Source organism: Protopterus annectens, chromosome 7.part0, assembly GCF_019279795.1.
Source record: "Protopterus annectens isolate FY-2018-M chromosome 7.part0, PAN1.0, whole genome shotgun sequence".
In the NCBI taxonomy this organism is placed as follows: Eukaryota; Metazoa; Chordata; order Ceratodontiformes; family Protopteridae; genus Protopterus; species Protopterus annectens.
This window is the reverse complement of record NC_056739.1, coordinates 452,432,625-452,457,414: the sequence shown is the minus strand read 5'-3', so window position 1 is coordinate 452,457,414 and position 24,790 is coordinate 452,432,625. Positions and strand designations below refer to the sequence as shown.

Below are 24,790 nucleotides of genomic sequence, written 5' to 3'. Positions count from 1 at the left end.
TATATACACAGTTATATATATATATATATATAATTAAATATATATATTTATATAAATAAATATAAAAATATATATATATATATATATATATATATATATATAGATATATATATAAATACATCACCAAACAAGTCGAGCGCAAGTCCAACAAATACTTAATGGCTGACAAAAAATAAGAAATGCAGTTCAGATAAATGATTCGAGCCTTGGACAGATTGGGAAGATAAATCTGTCCAAGGTTCTACTTTCACCAACAGGCAAAGGGTTCCTAGAGGAACTGCCTCTGGCTCTCTTGGGTCCCAAGGAAGTGTCAGGACCCAAGGGTTCTTAAAAGTCCAGGACTCAAAAAAAACGATAACATCCACAACCTCGAACTGGAGGTTAGCCAAAGGTTTTGCTCAAGAAACCTAAAACTCTTTAGATTGTGGTAATCCAGAACCTCTCATATGAAGGATTACCTTTTTTGAGGGGGTGGGGGGTTCCTCTTCAAGCGATCCTCAGGCAGTGAGGCTGAGGCAAGATTTTCAGACTCCGTAGACATTACCAAGGAAATCCTATCTACGTAAGCCAACTCATCTTTAGAGTCGCAGGTATCGGAAGACTACAGAGGAAGTGGCCTTTTGGCATATTAAGTTCCTGGGGGCAGGGGTGCTACCAAAGCAGAGTTCATAAGGATCTCAATCAAGGAGACCCTCTGTTAGCCTGACCAGTACCTATAAGGTAGGCCTGAAGTGGCCTCAATAGCTTAGGTTGGAGGAAGCTGCATAATATTCTGCCTAGGGTCTGATCTTGGGTGTGGCATCAAGTGTCTTCCCAGACTGTACGGCCTTGTCAGATCAGCTGTAAATTCCCTTTTGTAGGTCTGGCACCAGATTGGGAAGCCAGAGTCTGGTAGACTACTAGATGCCATTCTGCCACCTTAAGTACTTAAGGTTCAAGCAGACATCTGAAATCAGCTATGCTGTCTGCCTCTTGAAGGGTCTCAGAGGCAGAAACCACACTGTCAGGTGGGGGAGGGGCAGCAAAATATCTGACAATAATGGTGTTGGACTATGTTAGAAGGTGCTTAACAGATTAATGCATTTTGCAGGATACAGTCCAACTCAACATGACCAGTACATGTCATAGCAAGCAAGGTCCACAGGTCGTACAATTAAGAGACTGCCTTATGTTTCATGGTCCTACAATATAAGTGAGCAAAGACAGATGGGCACATTCTCCAGACCTATGAAGAACTTAGGAAATCCCCATGAAAAATAAATTTCCACACAAGGCAAACATTCTTAACCTAATCTAAATACAATATAAAAAATTCCCAAAGTGCTTAGCTTTAGTCACTTTGGGTATGAACGGTCCAGGTACAAGAGGTTGTACCTGGCTTCAACAGCAAGAACCAACTGAGAAAACAGTGCCGAGTGCCTACCCTTATACCCAGACTTCCTGAAGGAGGGAGCACCTGGTGGTCCAAGAGAAGGGGATCTCAAGTACTCTGGCAAGCCAAGAGTCTCTATTGCAAGAAATCTGAAATAATGTTTGCAACAATTAAAGATTAACATGACTACACATTCACCTTGAACAGTTACTCCAGCAACTACCTGCATAGGAACCAAAGTCAGTCAAATGGCTTGCAAAACTGATCTGCATGTTCTAAGCTTTGCATACTTGTTTCAGAAGTCTACCGCAGTAAGCAACACTGCAAATGTGGAATCTGCATAAGGGCCAATAAGCACCAACATTTTAAAGACTTTCTAGTAACCTGCTCTAAGTCTGCAATTTCAAAATTAGGATTCTTATTTCTGTACACAGATTTAATGCAGTAGGGTGCTTTTGTTAAAGTTTCACTGCCATCATATGCTGTAAAAATTTCAGTTGCACACCTTTTGTAAAACTGCTGTTGGGGAACCTGCTAAAAAGTAATCTGTACGATATTGGGCAGTTTAAACCCTTGAACAAACATTCAGCATGGCCTCTGCAAACATTCGCATTCTCTGACATACCTCACCATTCTGGGACTCTTGCTATCTCAACTGATTACTACAATCTTACTGAAATACTCCCAGCACACATCTCAGCCACCCCCCCCCATATATTCTTTCCAAACACTTAATTTTTCAGTCTAACATTTTTCTCTGTATTACTACAACACTGCTCCACCAAATTATTCCGCAACTTTGGTACGGCATTCAAACAAGTCACATACCTGTAGTTAGATTTATTTAGCCATTGCTTTCACAGCTACAGCAGACTCCTCGGTCATTGCAGACAGAACTGTTACCTGAAAAAAATGCACAGAAGTCAACCAAGAATCCCACATAAATTTCATACAGAGTGCAAATTATTGCAGATTTTGGCCTAGTGCTTTGGTGTAGATTACATTTTTGAGATGCAATGAAGAACCAGTCTGCAACTACTCCAGTAGTATGGAAAACGTGCAGACATCCAGATTCAGTTAACTGCACTACTTTGTGGATTACACAAGCTCTACTACAAAAGTCAGTTACAGGGGAGAACATAGCTATAAGGGGGTGTGGTCCAATTTCGACTACTCTGAACTGTAGAACACTGGCCCTCTCCTTGCTACTATGCCGTGAATAGTGTGCCAGTACCAAAGTGTTAGTTGATGTGCTCTACATAACATTGGTGATGCTGCGTCTGAGCTACTAACCCCCATGCCCCCAGTTCAGTATGTAGAATTTTTAAATACTGCTGCGATACACCACTTTACTGGTTCTAATTCCCTATGATGTTGTTTATGTACTTCACTCCCCATAGTGAAGCATAAATTCCTTTGTCAAAATGGCAAATTAAAAGTTATGTACTTACCATAAAGTTCACATGTGTACATAAATGTAGACATGAGTGTATTCACTTTTGCAGTCATCATTTGGGTTATCTGCCTGCAGGTAGCCCTCAGCCAGCCTGAATGCCAGAGTCTGATTCCTGTATCGGATGTAATCTATTCTTCCATGATGTCAGGTCGTAAGGGGTGCAGCAGACGCCATTACATCAGTTATTGCCACAAATGCCAGGTGCCCCCCACAAAGGGAAGCAATGTTATGGTACACCTCCACCAAAAAACAAATACACCAGAAAGCTTAAATACACCCAACAAGGAGGAAAGGCCGAGCCAAGAGAAGTCAGGGGGCTGGAAGCAGGGTAACCACGACTGCAACAGTGAACACACTCCAACATCTACATTTATGGAAAGTGTACACAACTGTACTATGTTCTTCATGTTTCACTGTTGCAGTCATCACATTTGGGTTGATTCCCAAAGTTAAGGGAGGATAAAGAGCATTAGGACTAGTACTAAGCCCTGCAAGACTGCAATGGCAAAACCAGCTCTAATTTAGAAAAAAAATAGGCATGTGGTAATGCTTGAAGGTATGTACAGAGCTCTAGGTAGCAGATTCTAGGATGTCCCTGGTAGGGACTCCTCTGAGAAAGGCTGTAGAGGCAGATGCAGCCCTGGTGGAATGTGATCTTATGCCCTGTGGGGTAGGTTTTCCATGGTGCTTATAGCAGAAATGAATGCAACGGGCTATCCATTTAGAAATGGTTTGCTTTGAAATGCCCTTAGCCTCTGTCCCTGCAGCAAAATCAACTAGTAGCCATTCAGATTTTCTGAGAGGCTTAGTCCTGTCCAAATAAAATCTAAGTCATCTGTGCACGTCCAGAGAGTGCAGTATTCGTTGTTTTGTGGATTAGGGGAAAAAGGTAGGCAAATTAAATAACTGATTTAGGGCCACACTACACACCACCTTGGGCATAAAGGATGGGTTGGTCCTGAGAGAAAACCTGTCTGCATGGAAAATGATGAAGGGTTCCACCTCCATACGTGCCTGCAATTCAGACACTCTTCTAGCGGAAGTGATGGTTAGAAGGAAGGCCGTTTCCAAGAAAGGAATTTCAACTCTGCAGTTGGCTCAAAGGGAGGGAGAGAGCTTTTTCAATACAAAATTAAGGTGCAAGGCTGGAGTAGGGGCTCTACTGAGGGGAGGGGGTCTTTACTGAGGGGAGGGGGTCTTTTTTCAGAACGTCTAAAGAATTGCTTTAGCAGGGGGTGAAAAAAAGGGGGGTGGCTCAGTATTACAATGTGTTGAAATGGCAGACGCAGGAATTTTAATGGACGAGAAGGATAGATCCTTGGAGCATTTCTGTTAAGTACTGAAGAACATGAGGTAAGCTGGGCACCGTTGTGTCTAACCCTTGAGTCTGGCTCCAGGAACAGTATCTTTAACACTTTTCAGCGTAGGATTTTCTAGTACTAGGCCTCCTTGCCTCCAGAATGACATCTAGCAACTGCTTACTGAGGGATGCTAGGAATTAGCCAGGTTGCAAGGTCCAGGGTTTGAAGCAGAGGGTGCAGAATCTGGCTGGGACAGTAGGGAAGGAGCCTGAGGCAGGTGCCAAGGTTCCAGTAGTGTCATACTGTGCAGGAGGGGGTACCAGTGCTGGCATGGCCAGTCGGATGCAATCAATATTGTCCTTTATCCTGTTTGATCTTTAGCAGGACCTTCAAGAGGAGAGGAAGAAAGGCATAAACTGACAGGCATTTCCATGTAAAGGACAGGGCATCTACTTAACAGGCTCGACTGTGGGAAGTCCTTGTGCAGAATTTGTCCAACTGGTAGTTCTGAGGGAAGGCAAACAAGTCTAACTCTGGAGTTCCCCATTTGTTAGAGGTTGAATATTTTTGGTTCCAGTGTACATTCGTGTGGGTCCATGAGATTTCTGATTAGGTCCGCCAGTGAATTTAGCTGCCTGGCAGGAATTGAGCTTGCAGGTGCACTTGGTAGCTCAAGGCTGTCACAGAGCCATGGCTAGTCTGCAGAGGGTATGAGTGGGTTCCCCCCTGCTTGTTTAATGTACCACAACTGTGGTATTGTCTGTCTTTAGCAATAATTGTCCTGGAAGAATGCGGTCTGAAGGCTGTCAGGGAATTCTGTATAGCTAACATTTCTTTTTGGCTGATATGCAGGTGCATCTGTCTATGGCTCCATTTGTCCTGAATGCACTGCCAAGGGAGCCCCCCTATACATAATCAAAGACATCTGTTAGTATTTGGGCGGCAGGGGGTAGAGTGAAAAGGAACCCCTTGTTGTGATAGCAGGCTTCTGCCCACCAAAGGAACTCTGTCTTTATACAAGGAATGATGGGAATAGATTATTCCAGGTCCTGAAAATGTTGACACCATAAGCTTTTTAGATACCATTGTAGTTTCCTCATATGCAGTCTTGCATATGGAATTAGTAGAATGCAAGAGGCCATGAACCCCAAGGCTTGCAGAACTTTCCTTGCAGATTGCTGGGTCTTTGTGGCCAATAGTTTGAAGTAGGTTGTCAAATAAACTTGTTTCTCTGGAGTGAGGAAAGCCATCTGGAAAGTTGAGTCCAAGCATGCTTCCAGGAATACAATCTGTTGGCAGGGTAATCTGTGCGATTTCTTTTCGTTGGTGTACCCCAGAGAGGTTAGAAGTTTTACGAATGCCAGATAATTTAATAGCAAGTCCTGGCTTTCTGCCTGAATCAGACAATCGTCCAAGTATGGGTACATTTGAATTTTTCTCTGCCTGCAAAATGCAAAGGCTGGAGCTAGACACTTTGTGAATACCCTGGGAGCAGTAGATAAGCCAAAGGGAAGTGCAGAGAACTGATTGTGCATGGAGCCTGCCCTGAAGCATAGGTATTTCCTGCAAGATTCCCTTACTGGAATGTGCAGGTGAGCTTCCTTTATGTCTAAGGTTGCCAGCCAGGCATCTTTGCCTAGCATCGAAGCAGCTGTTGAAGTGTTAGAATTTTGGGATTACCAAAAAGGTGTTTAGAATAGAGAGGTCCAGAATAGGATGCCAGGAGCTGCCTTTTCTGGGTACCGGGAAAAGTCTTGAATAAAAACCTTGTCCCCTTTCTTCTGCCGAGACAGGTTGAATAGCCCTGATATTTGAGAGAACCTGCTGTTGGGCCTCTGCCCACTGATTTGGGGGTAGGTCTGGCCAACCGTTTGGGGTTGGTAGGGTGTGAAGTGGAATCTGTATCCTTGGGAAACTATATTCAAAACCCATTTGTCCTAGGTAATGAGTTCCCAGTTTTTTTGTATGCAGGGAAAGCTTTCCTACTAAGGGAGCAGGCAGTTCAGCAGGGCTTGGAGGGGTTAAGGCTAAGTCACGGAGCCATTTTTCCGTAGGGGGATGCCTTACTGCTCCCTGTTTGGAAGTGGGAGCCCCCACTGCTTAGGCCTGTGCTTAGCCTGAGACTAACCTAGGTGGTCTGCTGTCCCTGGGTTTGGACTGAAGGCCTGGAAGAGACTGGAAAGGACCAATTCTTTGAAGGCCAATGCCTACCAAATCTTGGAGGTTGTACCTGAAGGAAATCTAACAGTTTGCATATATTTAGCTTTTTCCTCCATCTTTTTGAGGACTTCTGCTTTGTTGCCAAACAGGTGGTCCTGGTTTAAGGAGGCATCCAGTAATTTAGCTTTAACATGATCTGGCAAGTTTTGCTCCTTAAGCCAAGTATGCCTTTTAAGTACAAACCCAGCAACAGCCCTGCAAGATGCTTCTAAAGAGTCAAAACCACATTGCAAAGTTTTACCAACTTGTTTTGCAGAATGCATTAAATCCTGGCATTTTTTTTTTTGTGTTCAGCAGTCAGGAATCATCATTTTCTGTTTAAGTAGTCCCATAATATGCTGCTGGTACTTTTAACATATGAAACTGGCAATTTAAAGCCCTAATGGCCAAAGTGGCAAAAGTGTATACCTTCTTACCCAATCTGTCCAAGGCTCGAGAATCTCTATCTGAGGGGGTAGGATTTTTGGTAGCAGTAGATTTAATGCCCTTTGGGAAATGGTCTCTGGATTCTTTAAGGTTAAATCATTGTGCCATTTTTCCATAGGGGGAGGATTCTTGAACAGGAACTTGTGAGAGTTAGGCACTAATACCAGTCAGGTTTTCTGGGAGCTGGAGGTAAAGTGTCTGGGGAAAGGCTGGATTCCAAGAAAGCATGTACAATATCCAGAACAGGAGAGATAGCTAAAGGCCTGTGTTGAGAAAGGAGCAAGAATTCCCTAAGCCTCTTTTTGGAGTCAGAATAATCGTGGCTTTCCCAGCAATAATGCTCCTTAACTCATTCACTCCAGAGCAGCTCAGGAAAAGCTGCCTGCTTAATTCCACCATAGGAAGAACAGTGCAGCCTGAGCTCATTTTCAGAAAATCCATTTAATACTAAACAGAAAACAAATGCTCATAACTAACTATAAGAGCTACACTGAAAATGTAAACGCGAAAGTTGTTCAGCAGACACTGACCTTTCCAACAGTGTAAATGTTGATAGTGCATATCAAAGTCATAATTAAATATTTGGCAAGGAATGCTGATATTGTGCAATTTTTTTTAACTTTTTGGAAAAGCAAAGCAAAATATCTTGGTCTATGTACCATGCAGACCCATACAATTTGAATTCAATTTGTTAGTATGAATGCCAGCTTTAAAATGATACTTTAACCATAACTGTGACACTCCTTTCATGAGATATTCACAGAAATATGATTAGTATATTATTTCTCATAATTGATAAACAAAGCATATCTCATCACCTGTAACAGAGCCTACATATCAGTGTAGAAGTTGTGCATCTGAATTGTCAGCTTCAAAATGATGCATCATTTGTGTGATTACCATGCTCCCTCGCAAAGATATGGGCATAATGAGAAGTATTGTAAATGTATAATTTTCATATTCGTACAAGACTAAACAAACTGATATCTGTACGTGTGTACAGTGCACAGACACAGTTCTTTTACCATGTTTTAAGGAGTAACAGTCTTCAAATTGATGCATTACTTCACACAATGCGGTGCTCCCTTGCAAAGTTATTTACCAAAATATGAAAAAAATCATAATTTCCATAACCTAAGTCGGAAACAAACTTTGATATCTGCCTAGGAGGACAACATACAGGTACCATTCTTTTACCATGTTAGAACTATAAATAATCTTTTCAAAATGAGGTATTACTTAGCACATTCAGATGCTCCCTTGCAAAGTTAGACCAAAATATGAAAAAAAATCAATTTTCATAACCTAAGTCCGAAACAAACTTTGATACCTGCACATGTGTCAAATACAGGCACAATTCTTTTACCATGTTAGAACCAGCAATACTGTCTTCAAAATGAGATATTACTTGGCACATTCAGATGCTCCCTTGCAAAGTTATTTACCAAAATATGAAAAAAAATCATAATTTCCATAACAGTCATTTGCCAAGATCAGAGAAATTAATTTTACACAACACATTTCATAATAGTGTTTTACTTACTATACTGGTCTGACTTGGTCATGGGTGTTTTCCATTCTTCTCACAATTGTGCATGGCTCTCCTCACGCCATTGTGGAGGTTGGTCAAGAACAACGCAATGCCCTCCTCAGTTAGGTGAATGCCATCCCTTCTGAACCAGTGAACATCTTCGGTGGTGATGCCGTTATGGCATATTGTCGATCCACCGACCCTGTGCATCAAGCCATGCATGAATGCATTCTGTAAACGTCTGAACAGCAGAAGACAGTCTTACCTTATCTGAAAATAAAGCATGGGTGGACACTGACAAGAGTGCACAGCCAGGGCACATGTAAAGAGAAAAGGCAGGGTAAGGACCGCCGCTCCACTAATATGCCAAGGACAGGCATGGGGCTCCAGATGTTGGTTATCTGTAGTGTCCCATAGCTGTGCCGGCTGCCCACTCAGACCGCTGATACCACTATGGTCTCATGACCTCCTTCAGTGTCAGCAGTCTGCCTTACCTCTGCCTTTTCTCTTTACATGTGCCCATTCAGCAATGGACCCAAGGGATGAGGGACTGAAGTAACTCACTAATTGCTGTCCTGACCTTCATACATTTACTACTCTCACCTACATACGCTGACTACACCTGAAGGCAGGGAGACTGAGGGGAGAGCTACATCAAGGCAACATGTCAAAAGACCAAGAATGACCCAGGCTGTGTCTTTTTGCATGTTTTTGCATTACATCACAGTGACACACCCAAGCCCATGCTTACCGAGGACAGCAGCACTATGGGACTGTGCTGTAGAGTCTCCAGGTTCCCAAGTGCGATCCCGGTGGATCACAAGATCCATGCTGGCTGGGTATGCCCCCTGTGATGCACCCACCAACCTAAGAGCAGTTGGCAAAACAAAAGTGAAGAGGGACCTTCCTGGCATTGGTGCTGAAGGGCTTGGCTGCTAACTGACATGGGGGCACAGAAAGAGCACATGTACACTGAAAAAGCAGGTGAGGCACTCTGCTTTACCTCTGCCTTTTCCATTTACATGTGTCCTTTCTGCAATGGCCAGAAGGGAGGAGCTAATGTAAACCCTGTTGCCCTGACCTACATACATTGACTACACCTGAAGGGAGGGAGACTGACTGGAGAGCTACATCAAGGCAACATGTCAAGAGGCCTAGACTGACCCAGGCTGTGTTTTTTTGCATGTGTCCTTTGCCGGAGGGAACCATTACATCACAGTGGCACACCCAAGGCCCACAGCACTATGGGAGAAATTTATGGCCATGGTACTCTCCAAAGCATTCAACACACAGGTTGACCTTGCAAGTTGGGCACCCCCATGATGGCTCAGCACGTTTACCCTTGCTGGCACAGTTTTTGCATCTTGATTTATGCCATTTCACTGGAAAGTGAGAGCCATGCTCAAATAGGCTCACAGCCTCTGGGACAGTAATCTCAGTGCATCTTTTCCTCTGTGTAAGTGGCACGTAGATGCAAGCCTAGGTTCCTTCGGAACTGTAACTGTTGCCGGAATAATACGTCCAGAACGTGATAGTTGCTGATGTCCGATACTTTCACGGAATATAATGAAAGCATTGACAATGGCCACATCCCATAAGAACCAGAACAAGTACAGCCACCATTTGCTGGCCTTTCTGGCACTGGGACACTGTGTCCTCAGCTGATCTGCTCTGTCCACCCCATTCATGTAACTGTTGTACATGTTTACAACTGGTGGACATGGCACTGATGTCTTTCTTCCATCACGCTTTCTTCTGTATGTGCTGGAGACTGGCAAGGTTGGGTTACAGTTAGTTGACAGGAGGAATACTGGTTTGCTATCCTTCCATTCAGTAGCTAGCAGTGGGCCACTCTGCAATTGCTTGTAGTAGCCTCGAGCTGCTTTTCCAATGGCCTGTCTGTTGAATGTAAGAGGCCATCCTGACCTATTGGTGCGCATGGTTCCACAACAGTATAGATCACCTTTCAGCAATTGCTGTGCTAGTGGAACAGAGGTAAAGAAGTTATCAAAGTAAATGTGATGCTTCTTGCCAATCAGTCCCCTAGTTGTCAACTACAACTCTGTGTGCCAGCCCGACCTCTGTATTCTGCTCAGTTTTTCAAGTGTATACCTGGAATTCACGTACATACCCACTGGTTGAGTCTGCCAACACCCACACCTTAATGCCATACCTCTCAGGCTTACCAGGCATAAACTAAATGTCAAGCGTCCACGGAAGCCAACCACGGCTTCGTCTACAGCCACCTCACGATGCACATTGTAACGTGTCCTGCACGCATGAAGTACTGCATCCAGTATTGGCCGTACGTGATGTAGCTTGTCATGACCCACAGCACCATGTGGTAGGCTCAGGCTGTTATCATTGCAGTGGAAGTACTGCTGAATTTTTTCAAACCTATCTCTGGTCATGTACTCTGCTATTGGGAAGCGACCATATACATGGTGCGTTTCCCAGTACTGCCTCAATTCAGGAACATGTACAATAGACATGTATATTCTGACACCTAGAAATGTGCGTATGTCTCCTGGGCACACAGGACTCCACCGCGTATCAACCTTGCCTGTATTAGACTGAGCATCCTCCTAATGGAGAATCTAGGGTGATAGAAAAATAAATGCTTCTGCCTTCTCCCACTCTAAACTACAACACTGACATTACAGTACACCATACCAATCCAATGTGCTCCAGCTCATAGCTGCTATTCTAAAAGGTGCAACATGAGAACATTTTCAGGATAACTGAACTATACATGCTTCTCAGTATCTACCATGATTCATGAATAAAAATAAAATCTCTACCCAACGCTGCTATTCAACACCCCAACCAATAATCTTTACTAAACATGATACCGATGATGCCCAATCTGCCACGTCAGCTGTATAATTTTCAGAGCAAGCAAATGGTGCAGACTGCAGACCGATAAGCCATACCTGCTACAAACTGTATCTGTCTGATTCTAACAAAGTGTTGTTAGATTTTAGATTGGGCTGACAGTACTTTGTGCCAAGCCATACTGTTCCAGACAACAGCTGAAGTTCCAATAAAGTTTGCTGAATGGAAAAAGAACACTCTAAATGCATGTGTTTACTGCCCACCAAATACCATTATGCCATGTAGCAGTAATTAATCCAGTCATCCACATTTTTCCTAAGTAAAGGAAATGGTCCACAATCACAGTCCACACATCCTTCCAACCCTCCTACTCTCGTCTCACAATCCAGCACCTGCAGCCCATTAGTTTAGCTTATATAAATCAGCCTTGCAACTTAAAGTTCAAAAATGTTTAGACAATTTTAGAAGACTTTCATGCTGTAGATTCAGATTGGCAAAGAATAATAACTGGCACAGAATATTACGAACTGCTGGAGTTATATAAGTCTGTTTTTAACCTGAACATTTCTTCTTAACTTTAGCAATTCAAAATTTATGCACCATAAATGCAAAATACCACCAATAAGATCTAAAAAAATGCTTACACATTTCTAGATCAAAAAGTCATTTTGGACAGGAAACAATGATATAGCTTTCAGTGTAAATATTTTTACAGCTCATAAATGTAATGTTACAGCTAGTGTTACTCTTGCAATAGTAACCCAGGATAAATGCATATATAGGTGATATAAACCGCAAGTTAGGCTGAACAGTTTCAGCTGCAGCTATGTAATTCTCTCCAAACCAAAACAAAATGGCACACAGACAACAAATTATACTGTGAGAGCAAGAAGAAATACGAATAACAAACCCAGGCAGGAATACAATACTGAAAAAATTGGAGCTCAGCACAAAGACCTCACTGACATTTGAAGTGCACAGGTGAATATACACAAACAGATGCAAACAGTTTTTTCCCCCTTATTCCGCTTACAGAAATAGCTTGCACTCATATGCCGTGTACGTGTCCTCATCTTGTTTCATTATGATTTGCTGTGACTGCACTTACTATGGGGTAATTAGTATGGCACATTCAGGAAATAAAAAATATCCTCATTGCAAAGGGAATCGAATAAGCATGCAATTACAGTTTAGTTGTATCTTTTTCAGGTTACTGTTCGCCGATTCACGCATGTCTCCATGCGTAAGACGAATTCCCATTTTGTGGTTCAGATTCCTTGCACTAAGAGGTTGAGAGGCACTCATGCATTATGGTACTGGACTTAAATAATATGGGTGAGCTACACCAAAAGTTTATAGGTATGGCCATTCTAGACTATCAAAAGCCATTCAGACATCTAAAGGGACTGTCCCTGATTTGCTCATTTGAAGTGATCTGCTGTCAGTGCTGAAAGGCATCTGCTCTGATAAAAAAAAAAAAAAAAAAAAAAAAAGGATTCATTTCCACAGTCCAGGATTACCTTTTTATGGCTGTAAACAAATAGAGGATGGGTTAGAAAGTACAGTTTTGTACCTACCATAAATGTAGATGTCCGAGAGGAATGCATCTGCAGTCCTTACAAACGGGTTGTCCTGTCAGGCAGCCCTTCGGTCGGCCGGATTCCAAAGTCTGGGTCTGGCTTCGGCTTGTCGCACTTCACCCGACGTCATTGCGGCAGTTTTTCGGGTATAAAGGCATCAGCAGATGCCATTTTCCTGTTTTTTGCCCCAGATGCCAGGTGCCCTCTTGGTAGGCTAAATTTGGATAAATGCCGAAGTTTCCAAATAGTAGAGAGCAAACACACAAAATAAACATGTATGTACAAATATACAAACAAATACACCATAATAGATCCCCCCCAAGCTAGCTGAAGATTGGTAAATACCCTAGGAGTACCTCAGAGGGGAAGGAGGGTGGGTAATCCTGACTGCAGATGCATTCCTCTCGGACATCTACATTTATGGTAGGTACAAAACTGTACTACGTCCTTCAAGGATGCACCTGCAGTCCTTACAAATGGGTAGAATACCATAGCTAAACTAGGGGAGGAGGTAATGAGACTAGATTATGGTGTAGTCAGGATCCCTTGCAAAACAGCAGTGGCAAAGCCAGCACGGGATCTAGAGTATAGAGGTAAGTTATAATGCTTGGCAAATGTATGCACGGAGGTCCAAGTAGCAGCCTCTATAATGTCCTTGGTAGCCACTCCTCGTAAGAAAGCTGTGGTAGTGGCTGTGGCCCTTGTGGAGTGAGGCCTGATGTTCTCTGGAGTTTTCTTTCCATGGTAGGAGTAACAAAGTCTAATGCAATTTCCTATCCATTTGGAGATTGTCTGTTTAGAAATTGGTTTTCCTTCTTTTCCTGTTGCATAAGCTACCAGAAGCTGGTCAGTTTTTCTATTGTTTTTTGTCCTGTCCAGGTAGTAGCGCAATTGCCTGTGTACATCCAAGGTATGCAAGAGCTTTTCTCCCCTGTTCTGTGGATTGGGGAAGAATGTAGGAAGGTGGATAGCCTGATTTAAAGAGACTCTGGATACCACCTTAGGCATAAATGTAGGATTTGTTCTCATGGACACTATCTTGATGGAAGATCAGGAAGGGTTGTACTGCCATTAATGCTTGTAGTTCAGAGACCCTTCTTGCTGAAGTTATTGCCAGCAGGAAGGCAGTTTTCCAGGATAAGTATTGCAAGTCTGCTGTAGCTGCTGGCTCGAAAGGAGGTAGAGTCAGTTTTTCTAGCACAAAGTTAAAGCCCCATGCTGGCAATGGAGGTTTCCTGGGAGGTTTTACATTTTTAATTCCCCTCAGAAACTGAGCAGAGGATGCGAGAAGACAGGAGGATCCAAGCTGTATTGCGCTGAAATAGCTGATGCATGTATCTTGGAGGAATAGGACAGGCCTGTGTGGTAGAGCTCAGCCAAGTACTCCAGGATGTTGGCTATGTTCACCAGTGTCACATCTTGCCCCTTTGCAGCACTCCAGATGAGATATCTTTTCCATTTTGCTGCATAATTCTTTCGTGTTGAAGGTCTACGAGCCTCCAGGATCATGTCCTTAACCCTTTGGGATAAATTTGGGTTAATTTCTGTCATGTAATGTTCCAGGCAGTTAGCTGCAGAGTTTTTAGGTTTGGATGCAGAATGTTGTAGTTGTTCTGTGTCAGCAGTAATGGGATCAGGGCAGTTTCCATATTTGTTCCCGGACATGCTCCTCAGCAGTGGGTACCAATGTTGTCTTGGCCAGTCTGGGGCTATCAGAATGATCCTCGGACGTTCCTCTTTGATCTTGAGAAGCACCTTGTGCATCAAAGGAAGTGGTGGGAATGCGATGCTGTCAGGCTTTTCCAACTGAAGGATAGGGAGTCCACCTTCCAAGCAAGTGGGTGGTAAGTCCTTGTGCAGAATTTCTTCAACTGGTGATTGTATGGGGATGCAAACAAGTCTATTTGTGGTAATCCCCATTCTCTTGTGATGGCTTTGAAGATGTCCGGATGCAGCATCCATTCGTGGGCATCTGTTGTAGTTCTGCTTAATATGTCTGCTAGAATGTTTTCCTTCCCTGGTACATAAATTGCCTGTAACTGAAGGTTGTAGCTCAGAGCCACATCCCATAGGTCTTGCGCCAGCCGGCATAGGGGGGTATGAGTGTGCCTCCCTGTTTGTTGATGTACCACATAACTGTGGTGTTGTCTGTCCTTATCAACAGCTGGCCTTCGTGGAGAAGAGGTCTGAATGCCTGGATTGCCAATTTTACTGCCATCATTTCTTTTAGATTTATGTGCAGATGCAGTTGGTCTTGAGTCCATAGGACTTGAATGCACTTGTCCATCGTGTGTGCCCCCCAACCGAGGTCTGAGGCATCTGTCGTGATAGTTTGTCTTGGTTGACTTTTGCAGAAGGGCAGTCCTGTGTTTGATTGACAGGCCTGAGCCCACCATAAGAACTCTTGCTTCAGGCATGGGATCATTGGAATTTTGGTTTCCAGGCTGTGCTTGTGCTGAGACCACAAATTCTTTAGGTACCACTATAGCTTTCTCATATGAAGCCTGGCATGAGGGACCAGAATTATGCAGGATGCCATGAAGCCTAGAGCTTGTAGCACTTTTCTTGCAGTTAGATAGCTCTGCTTTGTTAATGCCAAGAAATAGAGAGGAAGTTGCTCTTTCTTTTCTGCAGCTAGAAATGCCATTTGTTTTGATGTGTCCAGTTCTGCACCCAGAAAGGTTATTATTTGGGATGGAATCAGCCTTGACTTTTTTGTACTGACTGTGTATCCCAGGGCTTGTAGCAGGTAGATGACTCTTTGTAAGTCTTCTGTTAATTTGTTTTTGTTGTCCGCTTGTATCAGGCAGTCGTCCAGGTAGGGATAGATTTGAATTCCCTGAAGTCTGCAATGAGCGATTACTGAAGCCAGGCATTTCGTGAACACTCTGGGCGCAGTAGATAAGCCAAAGGGCAATGCTGAGAATTGATAATGCTCTGATCCTGCAAGAAATCTGAGGTATCTTCTGCAAATTAGTCTTATGGGGACGTGCAGGTATGCCTCCTTGAGATCTAGAGTTACCAGCCAAGACTCCTTGCCCAGCATGGGAAGAAGCTGCTGTAGGGTCAGCATTTTGAATTTTGGAACAATGAGGAATGTGTTTAGAGCGGACAGATCTAGAATAGGCCTCCATTTGTTTTCTTTTCTTGGTACCAGGAAGAGCCTGGAGTAAAATCCCTTCCCTTGCTCCATAAATGGTACCTTTTCCACAGCACGCATTCTTAATAGAGATATTTGTTTTAGAGCTTCTGCCCTTTGAGAAGGTGGTAGGTTTGGCATTCCTCTCTTTCCTGGTAATGTATGGAAATGGAACCTGTAACCTTTCTGCAAAATCCATTTTTCTCTTGTAATGCAGTGCCAGTTTCTTGAAAATAATGTTAGCTTTCCGCCTAAGGGTGCTTCTAGTTGTTCCCTGGTAGGCGGTGTCACCGCCAAGTCACTGTGATTGAGCTGTTGTAGTGGTGGTGGCTGTATCCGTGCCTCGTTGGTTGTTACCCTGCCACTGGCGACCCCTGTAGGCACCCCTGGATTGGTTTCTGCCTCTAGAGCGCCTATTCCTGCCTCTTTGTGCCTTAGAGGAGTCCGGAAAGGACCAATTCTTGGAGGGCCAATTCCTGCTAAACCTTGGAGGTTGAACTTGTAAGAAATCTTTTACTGTTTGCACAGATTTTGCTTTCTCTTCCATCTTTTTCAGAACCTGCTGTGTGGGGGCACCAAATAAATTGACCTTGTCCATAGGTGCATTCAAAAGCTTAGATTTGACATGGTCTGGTAATGCCTGCTCTTTCAACCATGCATGCCTCCTGATAACTTTGCCAGTCATGGCTGATCTAAAGGAAGCCTCCAGTGCATCATAGCGACATTTTAAAGAATGGTTACTAACCTGCTGTATGTTATGTAACATTTCTTGAACATACTTTTTATCTAAAGATTCTTCAGAGGACAGCTTTTTAGTCAACTGGTCAAGCATAAACTCTTGATATTGAATCATATGAAATTGGCAGTTCAAAGCTCTAGCTGACAAAGTAGCAGAGGTGTAAACTTTTTTACCCCATCTCTCTAAGGACCTGGATTCCCTTTCAGAGGGGAGGGGTTTTTAGAAGTAGCTGCTACAGCTTTAGGGCCCTGGGAGATAGTCTCTGGATCTGCAAAAGGGGAGTGGTGATGTGTCCGGGACCCTGTAGTACCAATCTGGCTTAGCAGGAGCCGGAGGTAAAGTATCAGGAGTAGTACAAGCATCATTAAATGCAACAGATAGAACTGGAGGAATAGCTAAAGGCCTATGCTGTGGTAAGTGTAGAAAGGTCCTAAGCCTTTTTCTAGAGTCTGAGAAATCTTGGCCCTGCCACTGAAATTGTTCCCTCATAGCATGCAAGGTTTCCCCAAAGGAAAATTCCTCAGGAGGAGAGGCTGAAGGGATGGACTCCTCAGCATCAGAGTCTTCGTAAGGAGAATAAGAAGCCTCAGGAGGGTCTATGATCTGAATCATCAGAAGAATCATCTGTGGCTACTGGCTCAGGGGGCTCTGCTCTAGGCCTCTTTTCTGGAGGAGGGAGAGAGGCCCTGTCTGGATGAGGCTGGGATCCACGAATTAAAGTGATGAGATCCTGTGCCAAAGAAAGCATATGGGAACTGGTGCTGGGCCTGTGAGATGGGGGCTTGGCAGGCACAGGTTTGGAAGTTTTGGCTGCTTTAGCCCTGGCAAAGGCCTTAATAGACATAGCTTGAGGAGGCCTAGCAGCTCCACGTGCAGGGGTAGAAATATCTAGTGGAATGGTGTCTGATAAATCCTGTGAAATCGCAACAGAAGGCTGGATTTCAGAAGCCGTTTCTACCAGTACAGAAGAGGCCTCGGTAGAAGGCAAGTTATCGGCTGAAGAAAGAACCGCTTGCTCGGTTTCGGCCGAAACAGAGACACTCGTGGATTGCTTAACCGCAGTTTCAGCCGAAACCGCGGACCGCGAGTGTCGGTCCTTTTCTTTGCGTTTTTTGGTTATTTGCGTAGTCGGAGGATCCGACGGCATAATGTAGGCAAAATCGGAGCCGAAAATCTGTTCAGCAAAGTCCGAGCGACGTCTAAGCATCCGTCGGTTAAAAGAAGCACAGGCTAGACAAGCTGCTACGTCGTGGTCTGGGCCTAAACAATGTATGCAATAGGAGTGGAAATCTTTATGAGGTATTTGTTTCCCACAAGATAAACAATTAACTTTCTCTGACATCGGCTGAGGCAAGAAAGAGTCCCCAACGGGGTACTTAGCTTTATAGAAGTCTTCGAAGTAGTATTCGGTAGTAATCTCTGGATCTGACCGACCGGCACTTGCGAACAGCTTCTGCTTCGGGCACCACGCGGCAAGAAAGACTGAGGAAAATGGCGTCGGCTGATGCCTTTATACCCGAAAAACTGCCGCAATGACGTCGGGTGAAGTGCGACACCAGCCGAAGCCAGACCCAGACTTTGGAATCCGGCCGACCGAAGGGCTGCCTGATGACAGGACAACCCATTTGTAAGGACTGCAGATGCATCCTTGAAGGACATCAGCTTCACAGTCCCACTGCTAAAACTAAATGGCTGTGTACCACTGTGAAATTACATGATAGTAACTGTCAGTCCAAAGGTGTAGTTTCCTTATGTATGCCTCTTTCCCAAGTTACGTTGGGAAGAGAGGACGTTCAAAAAGAGAATATGAACACATACATGACATCTCCATGTGTACCAACACTGTATAAAAAAGTGAAAAATGTGGGTCATTTGACAACATACATCCAACTCGCCTTGTGCAGTGCAAAATACAGAAACAACCATCACGATAAACCACAATGGAACAAAGGAAGCTTGTGAAATCCATCATGAGATAAATGTATAAGTAAAAAGGCAATGTCAGAGAAAACATACATCCAACCCAAATGGTACCAAACTGAGTCAATGAAAGGAAAAACTCCATTAGAAAGCACCCAAGCAGGTCCATCACAAGAAAGTCTTCCCTGCATATAACCTCCACTGTACAAAGAACAACTCAGCAATAACATCAGAGCAGTTTGAAACCAGATTGTAAATAAAAATAAGATGCACAAAACTCCACACAAGAGCATACAATAGTCAAAACACATAAGAAATCAGAAAGCTCACAAAGAGAGAAACCAAGAAAATTAACATTAAACTACAGTACTGTCAGTTATATACACTGAGAAGGACAAAATAAATTAGAGGCCAACTTATTGACCTAATCCCAGTCCATGATCTAGCACTCCACACGTTGAATAGCACAAAAGCACTCGCATGCACAGACACACAGACACACGCACACAAAAAAATAGATCCCTTTCTTCTGAAACTCTCTGGAACGCTAACACTCCAAACCAAGGCTTTTTCTGGCACTCCTCGCAGCCCTCACCTTACGACTCAAGAGCAAGTCAGGTCCTTTTCAGTACTGCACAACTGATCGATCAGAACAAGATTGCACCCCGTAACACCACTTAGCTACAACCGCTGCTACTTCTAAGACTTTTACAAATGTTTACAGATTACACTGTGAAGACATGACAGCACTCTGCTCGCACAACTGCATTTTTTTATCGTTTTGCTTACCCAGTGGCTGAGCTGCGAGACTTTAGATGGAGAAATGAAATTTTCATCATCCTTCTGGACGAACTCGGCAGATTTGCAGAACTTAACTTATATGCACAGATTTGCTCCACTGACTGCTGCTTGCTGCTGGATTCCCTTTTCCGACTGCCTTCTGCAGAAGGCCAAAGCTGATGTCACATGCATACGTCAGGCATAAATTTAAAGTTAGATATTTTATTAGTTATGGATGAGAGGTATGGCACAGCGGAACTCCGGTCCGCTAAAGATTGGCAGTAGATTTGCACTAGGCTGTTCTCTTGTATGCACTAACCACCATACTGTTCCATTTACTTCGCAGACAAGAGGACTTCATAACAGCCTAGTGCAAATATCCACATGAATCACTAATCAAACAGTCAGCGTCTGTCTGAGGCGACAACGCTACCGCATATTTTATATGTAATTTTATATATAATCAAACACATCACATTTATTGGGGTCTGTAACATACTGTTCCATTTACTTATGTGCATACAAGAGAACAACCTAGTGCAAATACCCACACGAATGTGAGGAATGTCTGCAGCTTTAAAATTAAAAAATAAACCAGTGGTTTTACAGGAAAAAACAGTACCTCACCAATTGGGTAGGGAACGGCAGGAAGAGAAGATAGTTGCTGTGCTGAGCTGACTGGGAACTCGAAACTGCAGTGGCTGAACGGGAACTCCTCGTAGTGCCTATATGGCGGTCCGTGAATTCCTTGACTGTAAAATAGAGGATCCAGTAGCAGGTAAAATCTCCAGTTCTTCGCAAAAAGATGATACCTGCTGCTGGACCCACTATTAGGGGAGAACAAAAGAAGCTTGGGTATGGGGTGGAGGTGTTATGCAAGTGGTGGCTCGGAATGCAAGAATCCGATTGGCTGCCACCACTTGCTTAGCAAGAACTTTTTGAAATGCTTTTTCTGCAAAAACTTCAATGTGACCTTAATGTTAAAGCACACTGAATCGTAACTAGATATGATAAATTACATATTTAGTTACAATTTCAGAGTGTTTTACATTAAGTTGCACTAAAAATTAGCAGTACACTTTCTCTCGCTTGTGGAAGCACTTGGGGGGAATGGCTTGAAAACTGTATCTTCTCATGGCGCGCTCGGGCTTAAAGGCACAGGCGCCATGAGAAGGCACTCGGGGTTAATGAGTTAGGGAGTGTGCAAGGTTTCACCAAAAGAAACATCTTCTGGAGGGGAAGCAAAGGGAATGGAATCCTCTGCATCAGAATCCTCATAGGTAGATAAGGGCAAATCCTGTTAAATCAAAAGAAACCAGATTCCTGATCAGAAGAATCAGAAGGAAAATCAATTCTAGGTCTCTTACAAGGGGAAGACTGGCTTCCCCTAATTAAGGTAATTGTCTTCAGCCATTCTAAGCATTTGTTTTTTAGGTATATAAGCCTGACCACGTGGTTTGGACGTCTGTTTTCTAGGCGTGGTGTGAGTTTTTGGCCTGGATGAAGATGGTGTAGGTTTAAAACGGAAGTCTGCAGGCCTGAATGCACCCTCAGAAGCCGGTGCTTGCACAGCGGCTCTGGACCAATCCAAGGTAGAGACATCCGCAGGTTCCATAGTCGAAGCATCTCACAGCATACCTGACTCAGAATGGGTCTCAGTAAAGGCCTGCGAATCTGAAGTAGCGGGTATCATGGGCTGCGAAAGAGCCCGAGTACCGGTGGACAGGCGACTAGCTTAACAGAAGTGTCGTTGGCAGTTTTGGACCTATGCGGTCGTCTTTATCCTTACGCTTTTTCAGAAGATCGGTAGTCGGACAGCCATTTGAGTACGGATACAGAGTACTCAATTTGCTGCAAACATAGCCCGAAGACGAAAAGTTTGGGGGTTGAACAAGGCACAAAACCAACAGTAAGGGATGTCATGGTCTGGGGCTAAGCAAGGAATGCAGTACGAATTAAAATCGGAGGTATTTGCTTTCCACAGGTAAGAATTGTTAACTGACATTGGTTGGAGCAAGAAAAAAAGATACCCAACGGGGTATTTATCTTTTTTTGAAGACTTCAGTTCTGAAACTCAAGAGTAGGCAGACTGGCACTTGCGATACAGTTGTGTACACTTATCATAAATGTAGATGTTAGTCCATTCTCTGTTGCAGTCATTACATTTGGGTAATCTGATGACAGGTTGCACTCAGCCTGATTAACAAAGTCTTGGGTCCTGCATCAGTTGCTGTCCCTTCTTCCATGACGTCAGGTCATCAGGGGGTATAAAACATGCATCTGACGCCATTACATCAGTTTTTCTTGCCCCAGATGTCAGGTGCCACCCTAATGGGGAGCAAATAAAATTAAAAATAAAAAACATACCTCCAACCAAAAGCAAATACACCAAAAAGGCTTTTAAGCATAGTAAAAGTATAAGTATAGCAAGAGAAAATTAGGGGGCTGGAGGGAGGGTAACCACAACTGCAACAGTGAATACACTAACATCTGCATTTATGGTAAGTGTACACAACTATACTATGTTCTTCATGTTTCACTGTTGCAGTCATTACATTTGGGTAGATTCCCAAAGCTATGGTTGGGAGGGGTTTATACATCATTAGGGCCAGCTACAAGGCCCTGCAAGACAGCAGTGGCAAAGCCAGCTCTGGATTTAGAGAAAATTGGTAAATGATGATGCTTGGTAAGTATGTACAGAACTCGAGGTAGCAGCTTCTAGAATATCCCTGGTAGGAACACCTCTGAGAAAGGCTGTAGAAGTAAATGCAGCCCTGGTGGTGTGAGATCTGGTCCCTCTGGGGGATAGGTTTTTCACATGGTGCTTATAGCAGAAATGAATGTAATGGCTTATCCATTCAGAAATGGTTTTGAAATAGCCTTCCCCTCTCCCCCTGCAGCAAATGCTACCAGCAATTGTTCAGATTTTCTTTGAGATTTAGTCCTGTCCAAGTAGAAGTTGTCTGTGCGCATCCAATGAATGCAGAATCCATTCCCCCTTTGTTCTGTGGATTGGGAAAAAAGGTTGGCAAATGGACACATTAAGAGCCACACTGGAAACCACCTTGGCCATGGATTGATTGGTCCTCAGATACCCTGCCCACATGAAAGATGATGAAAGGCTCCACTGCCATAAGGGCCTGTAATTCAGATATCCTTTTAGCTGAAGTGATTGCTAAAAGGAAGGTTGTTTTTAAAGAAATTTTATGCCTGCAGTAGTAGCTGGCTTGAAAGGAGGTAGAGTGAGCTTCTCCAAAATAAAGTTAAGGTCCCAGGGCAGGGGTAAGGGCTCTCCTGGGTTGTCAAGTTTTTTGCCCCTCTGAGATGCAGCATGAGCAGGGAATGAGAGAAGAGGGGTGGTTCTGTGTTATGAGCTGAAACAGCTGAAGTGTGGATTTTAAGAGGAAAAAGACAGATCCTTGTGAAGCATCAGTTAGGTATTGCAAAATTTGAGGTAAACTGGGCGCTGTTGTGCTCATCCCTAAAGATTGGTTCCAGGCACAGAAAAGAATCTTTTCCATTTGTCAGCATAAGATTTTCTAATACTAGGCCTTCTCGCCTCCAAGAGGACATCCAGCACAGGTATGCTGAGGGATAAGGGTGAATTTAAGTGATTAGCCAGGCTGCAAGGTCCAATGTTGGAAGCTGAGGGTGCAGAATTTGGTTCTTCTGAGACAGCAAGGAAGGGGTCAGAGGCAGGTGTCTTGGAGATATTTGAGACACTGCGCAGGAGTGGGTACCAGTGTTGGCAGGGCCAGTTTGGAGCAATCAAAATCATTCTTGGTTTGTCCTGTTTGACTTTTAGCAGAATTGTGGAGAGCAAAGGCAGCGGGGGAAGGAATAGACATAGAATCCACTTTCCAGGCTTCTTTGTGCGGAGTCCACGTGCAAAACTTGTCCAACTGGTAGATCTGGGGGGGGGGGGCAAATAGATCTAGGTCTGCCCCCCCCCCCCCACATTTGCTTGTAAACATGTTAAAAATCTGTGGTTCCAGTTTCCACTCGTGTGGGTCCACGAGATTTCTGCTTAGTCCGTCTGCCAGTGTATTCAATTTTCCTGGCAGGAATTGAGCTTGTAGGTGCACTTGATAGCTCAAGGCTGTGTTCCACAATGCCATGGCTAGTCTGCAGAGGGGGTAAGTATGTGTAGCCCCCTGCTTATGTACCACATAACCGTGGTGTTGTCGGTCTTTACCATTAGTTGTCCTGGAAGAATGTCGTCCTTGAAGGCTGTCAGAGCATTCTGTACAGTTAACATTTTTTGATTGATATGTAGGTGCATTTGATTTGGGTTCCATTTGCCCTGAAAGCACTTCCCTGACAGGTGAGCCCCCCCATACATGGTCTGAAGTATCTGTAGTTATGGTGTGGGCGGCAGGGGGTAGTGTGAATGGAGGTCCCTTGTTTTGGTGGCAGGCCTCTGCCCACCATAAACATTCCAGGCGTAGGCAAGGTATTATGGGAATCCTTGTTTCCAGGCTGTGACAATGTTTAACTCCATAGACTAAGTACCACTGTAGTTTCCTCATATGCAGTCTTGCATATGGAATTAGAAGAATGCAGGAGGCCATGAACCCAAAGGTTTGCAGTATTTGTCTTGCAGACCGCAGGTTTTTTGTGGTAACTTGTTTGAAGTTACCAAATGAATTTGCTTCTCTGGCGTGAGGAAAGCCATCTGGGCAGTTGTATTCAAGATTGCACCCAGGAATGTAATCTGTTGGGAGGGTACCAGTTGGTATTTCTTTTTGTTTATGGTGCACCTCAGACAAGTTAAAACCCCTTTTACAAACCCCAGATGATTTAGAAGTATGGCCTGGTTTACTGCATGAATTAGACAATAGTCCAGGTATGGATATATTTGAATATTTCTTTGCCTGCAAAATGCAATAACTGGAGCCAGGCACTTTGTGAATACCCTGGGCGCAGTAGACAAGCCAGAGGGCAGTGCAGAGAACGGATAATGCAAGTAGCCTGCTTTGGGGGCAGGTCTGGCCACCCATTTGGTGTTGGCAATGTGTGGAAATGAAATCTGCATCCCTGGGACACAATTCATTTGTCCTGTGTTATTGAGTTCCCGGTTATTTGCATGAAGAGCAATCTTTCCACCCAAAGGGGTGGCTAAAAGGTAAGTGCTTGGAAATTTTACAAGGAAGTCATTAAGACCGTTTACTAAAGGGGGGTGTCATTTCCAGATTTGGAAGTGGAGGCCCCCTACTGCTTAGTTTTGAGAGTCCCCTGGGACTGAAACCTGGTGCTTTTGGTGTGTCTGGGTTTGGCTTGAGGATCTGGAAGGAGCTGGAAATGACCAAATCGTAGTAGGCCAGTGCCTACTAAATTTTGGAGGTTGCACTTGTAAGAAATCTAACAGTTTGCATAGATTTAGCTTTATCTTCCATCTTTAGAACTTCAGCTTTATTTGCCAGACGATCCTGATTTAAAGGAGCATCCAACAATTTAGCTTTAACATGATCAGGCAAAGATAGCTCCTTAA

The 24,790-nt window shown here is 43.9% G+C and overlaps 1 protein-coding gene across 1 annotated transcript in view; it reads right to left on the bottom strand.

The window, feature by feature from the left end:
• Positions 1-24,790, bottom strand: part of EIF5A (eukaryotic translation initiation factor 5A) — a gene marked incomplete in the record, with an annotated part of 366,037 nt that overhangs the window by 108,233 nt on the left and 233,014 nt on the right. The window contains 1 exon segment of the mRNA XM_044077033.1: positions 2,201-2,275. Within this exon segment, the coding sequence (XP_043932968.1) occupies positions 2,213-2,275 (63 nt within the window).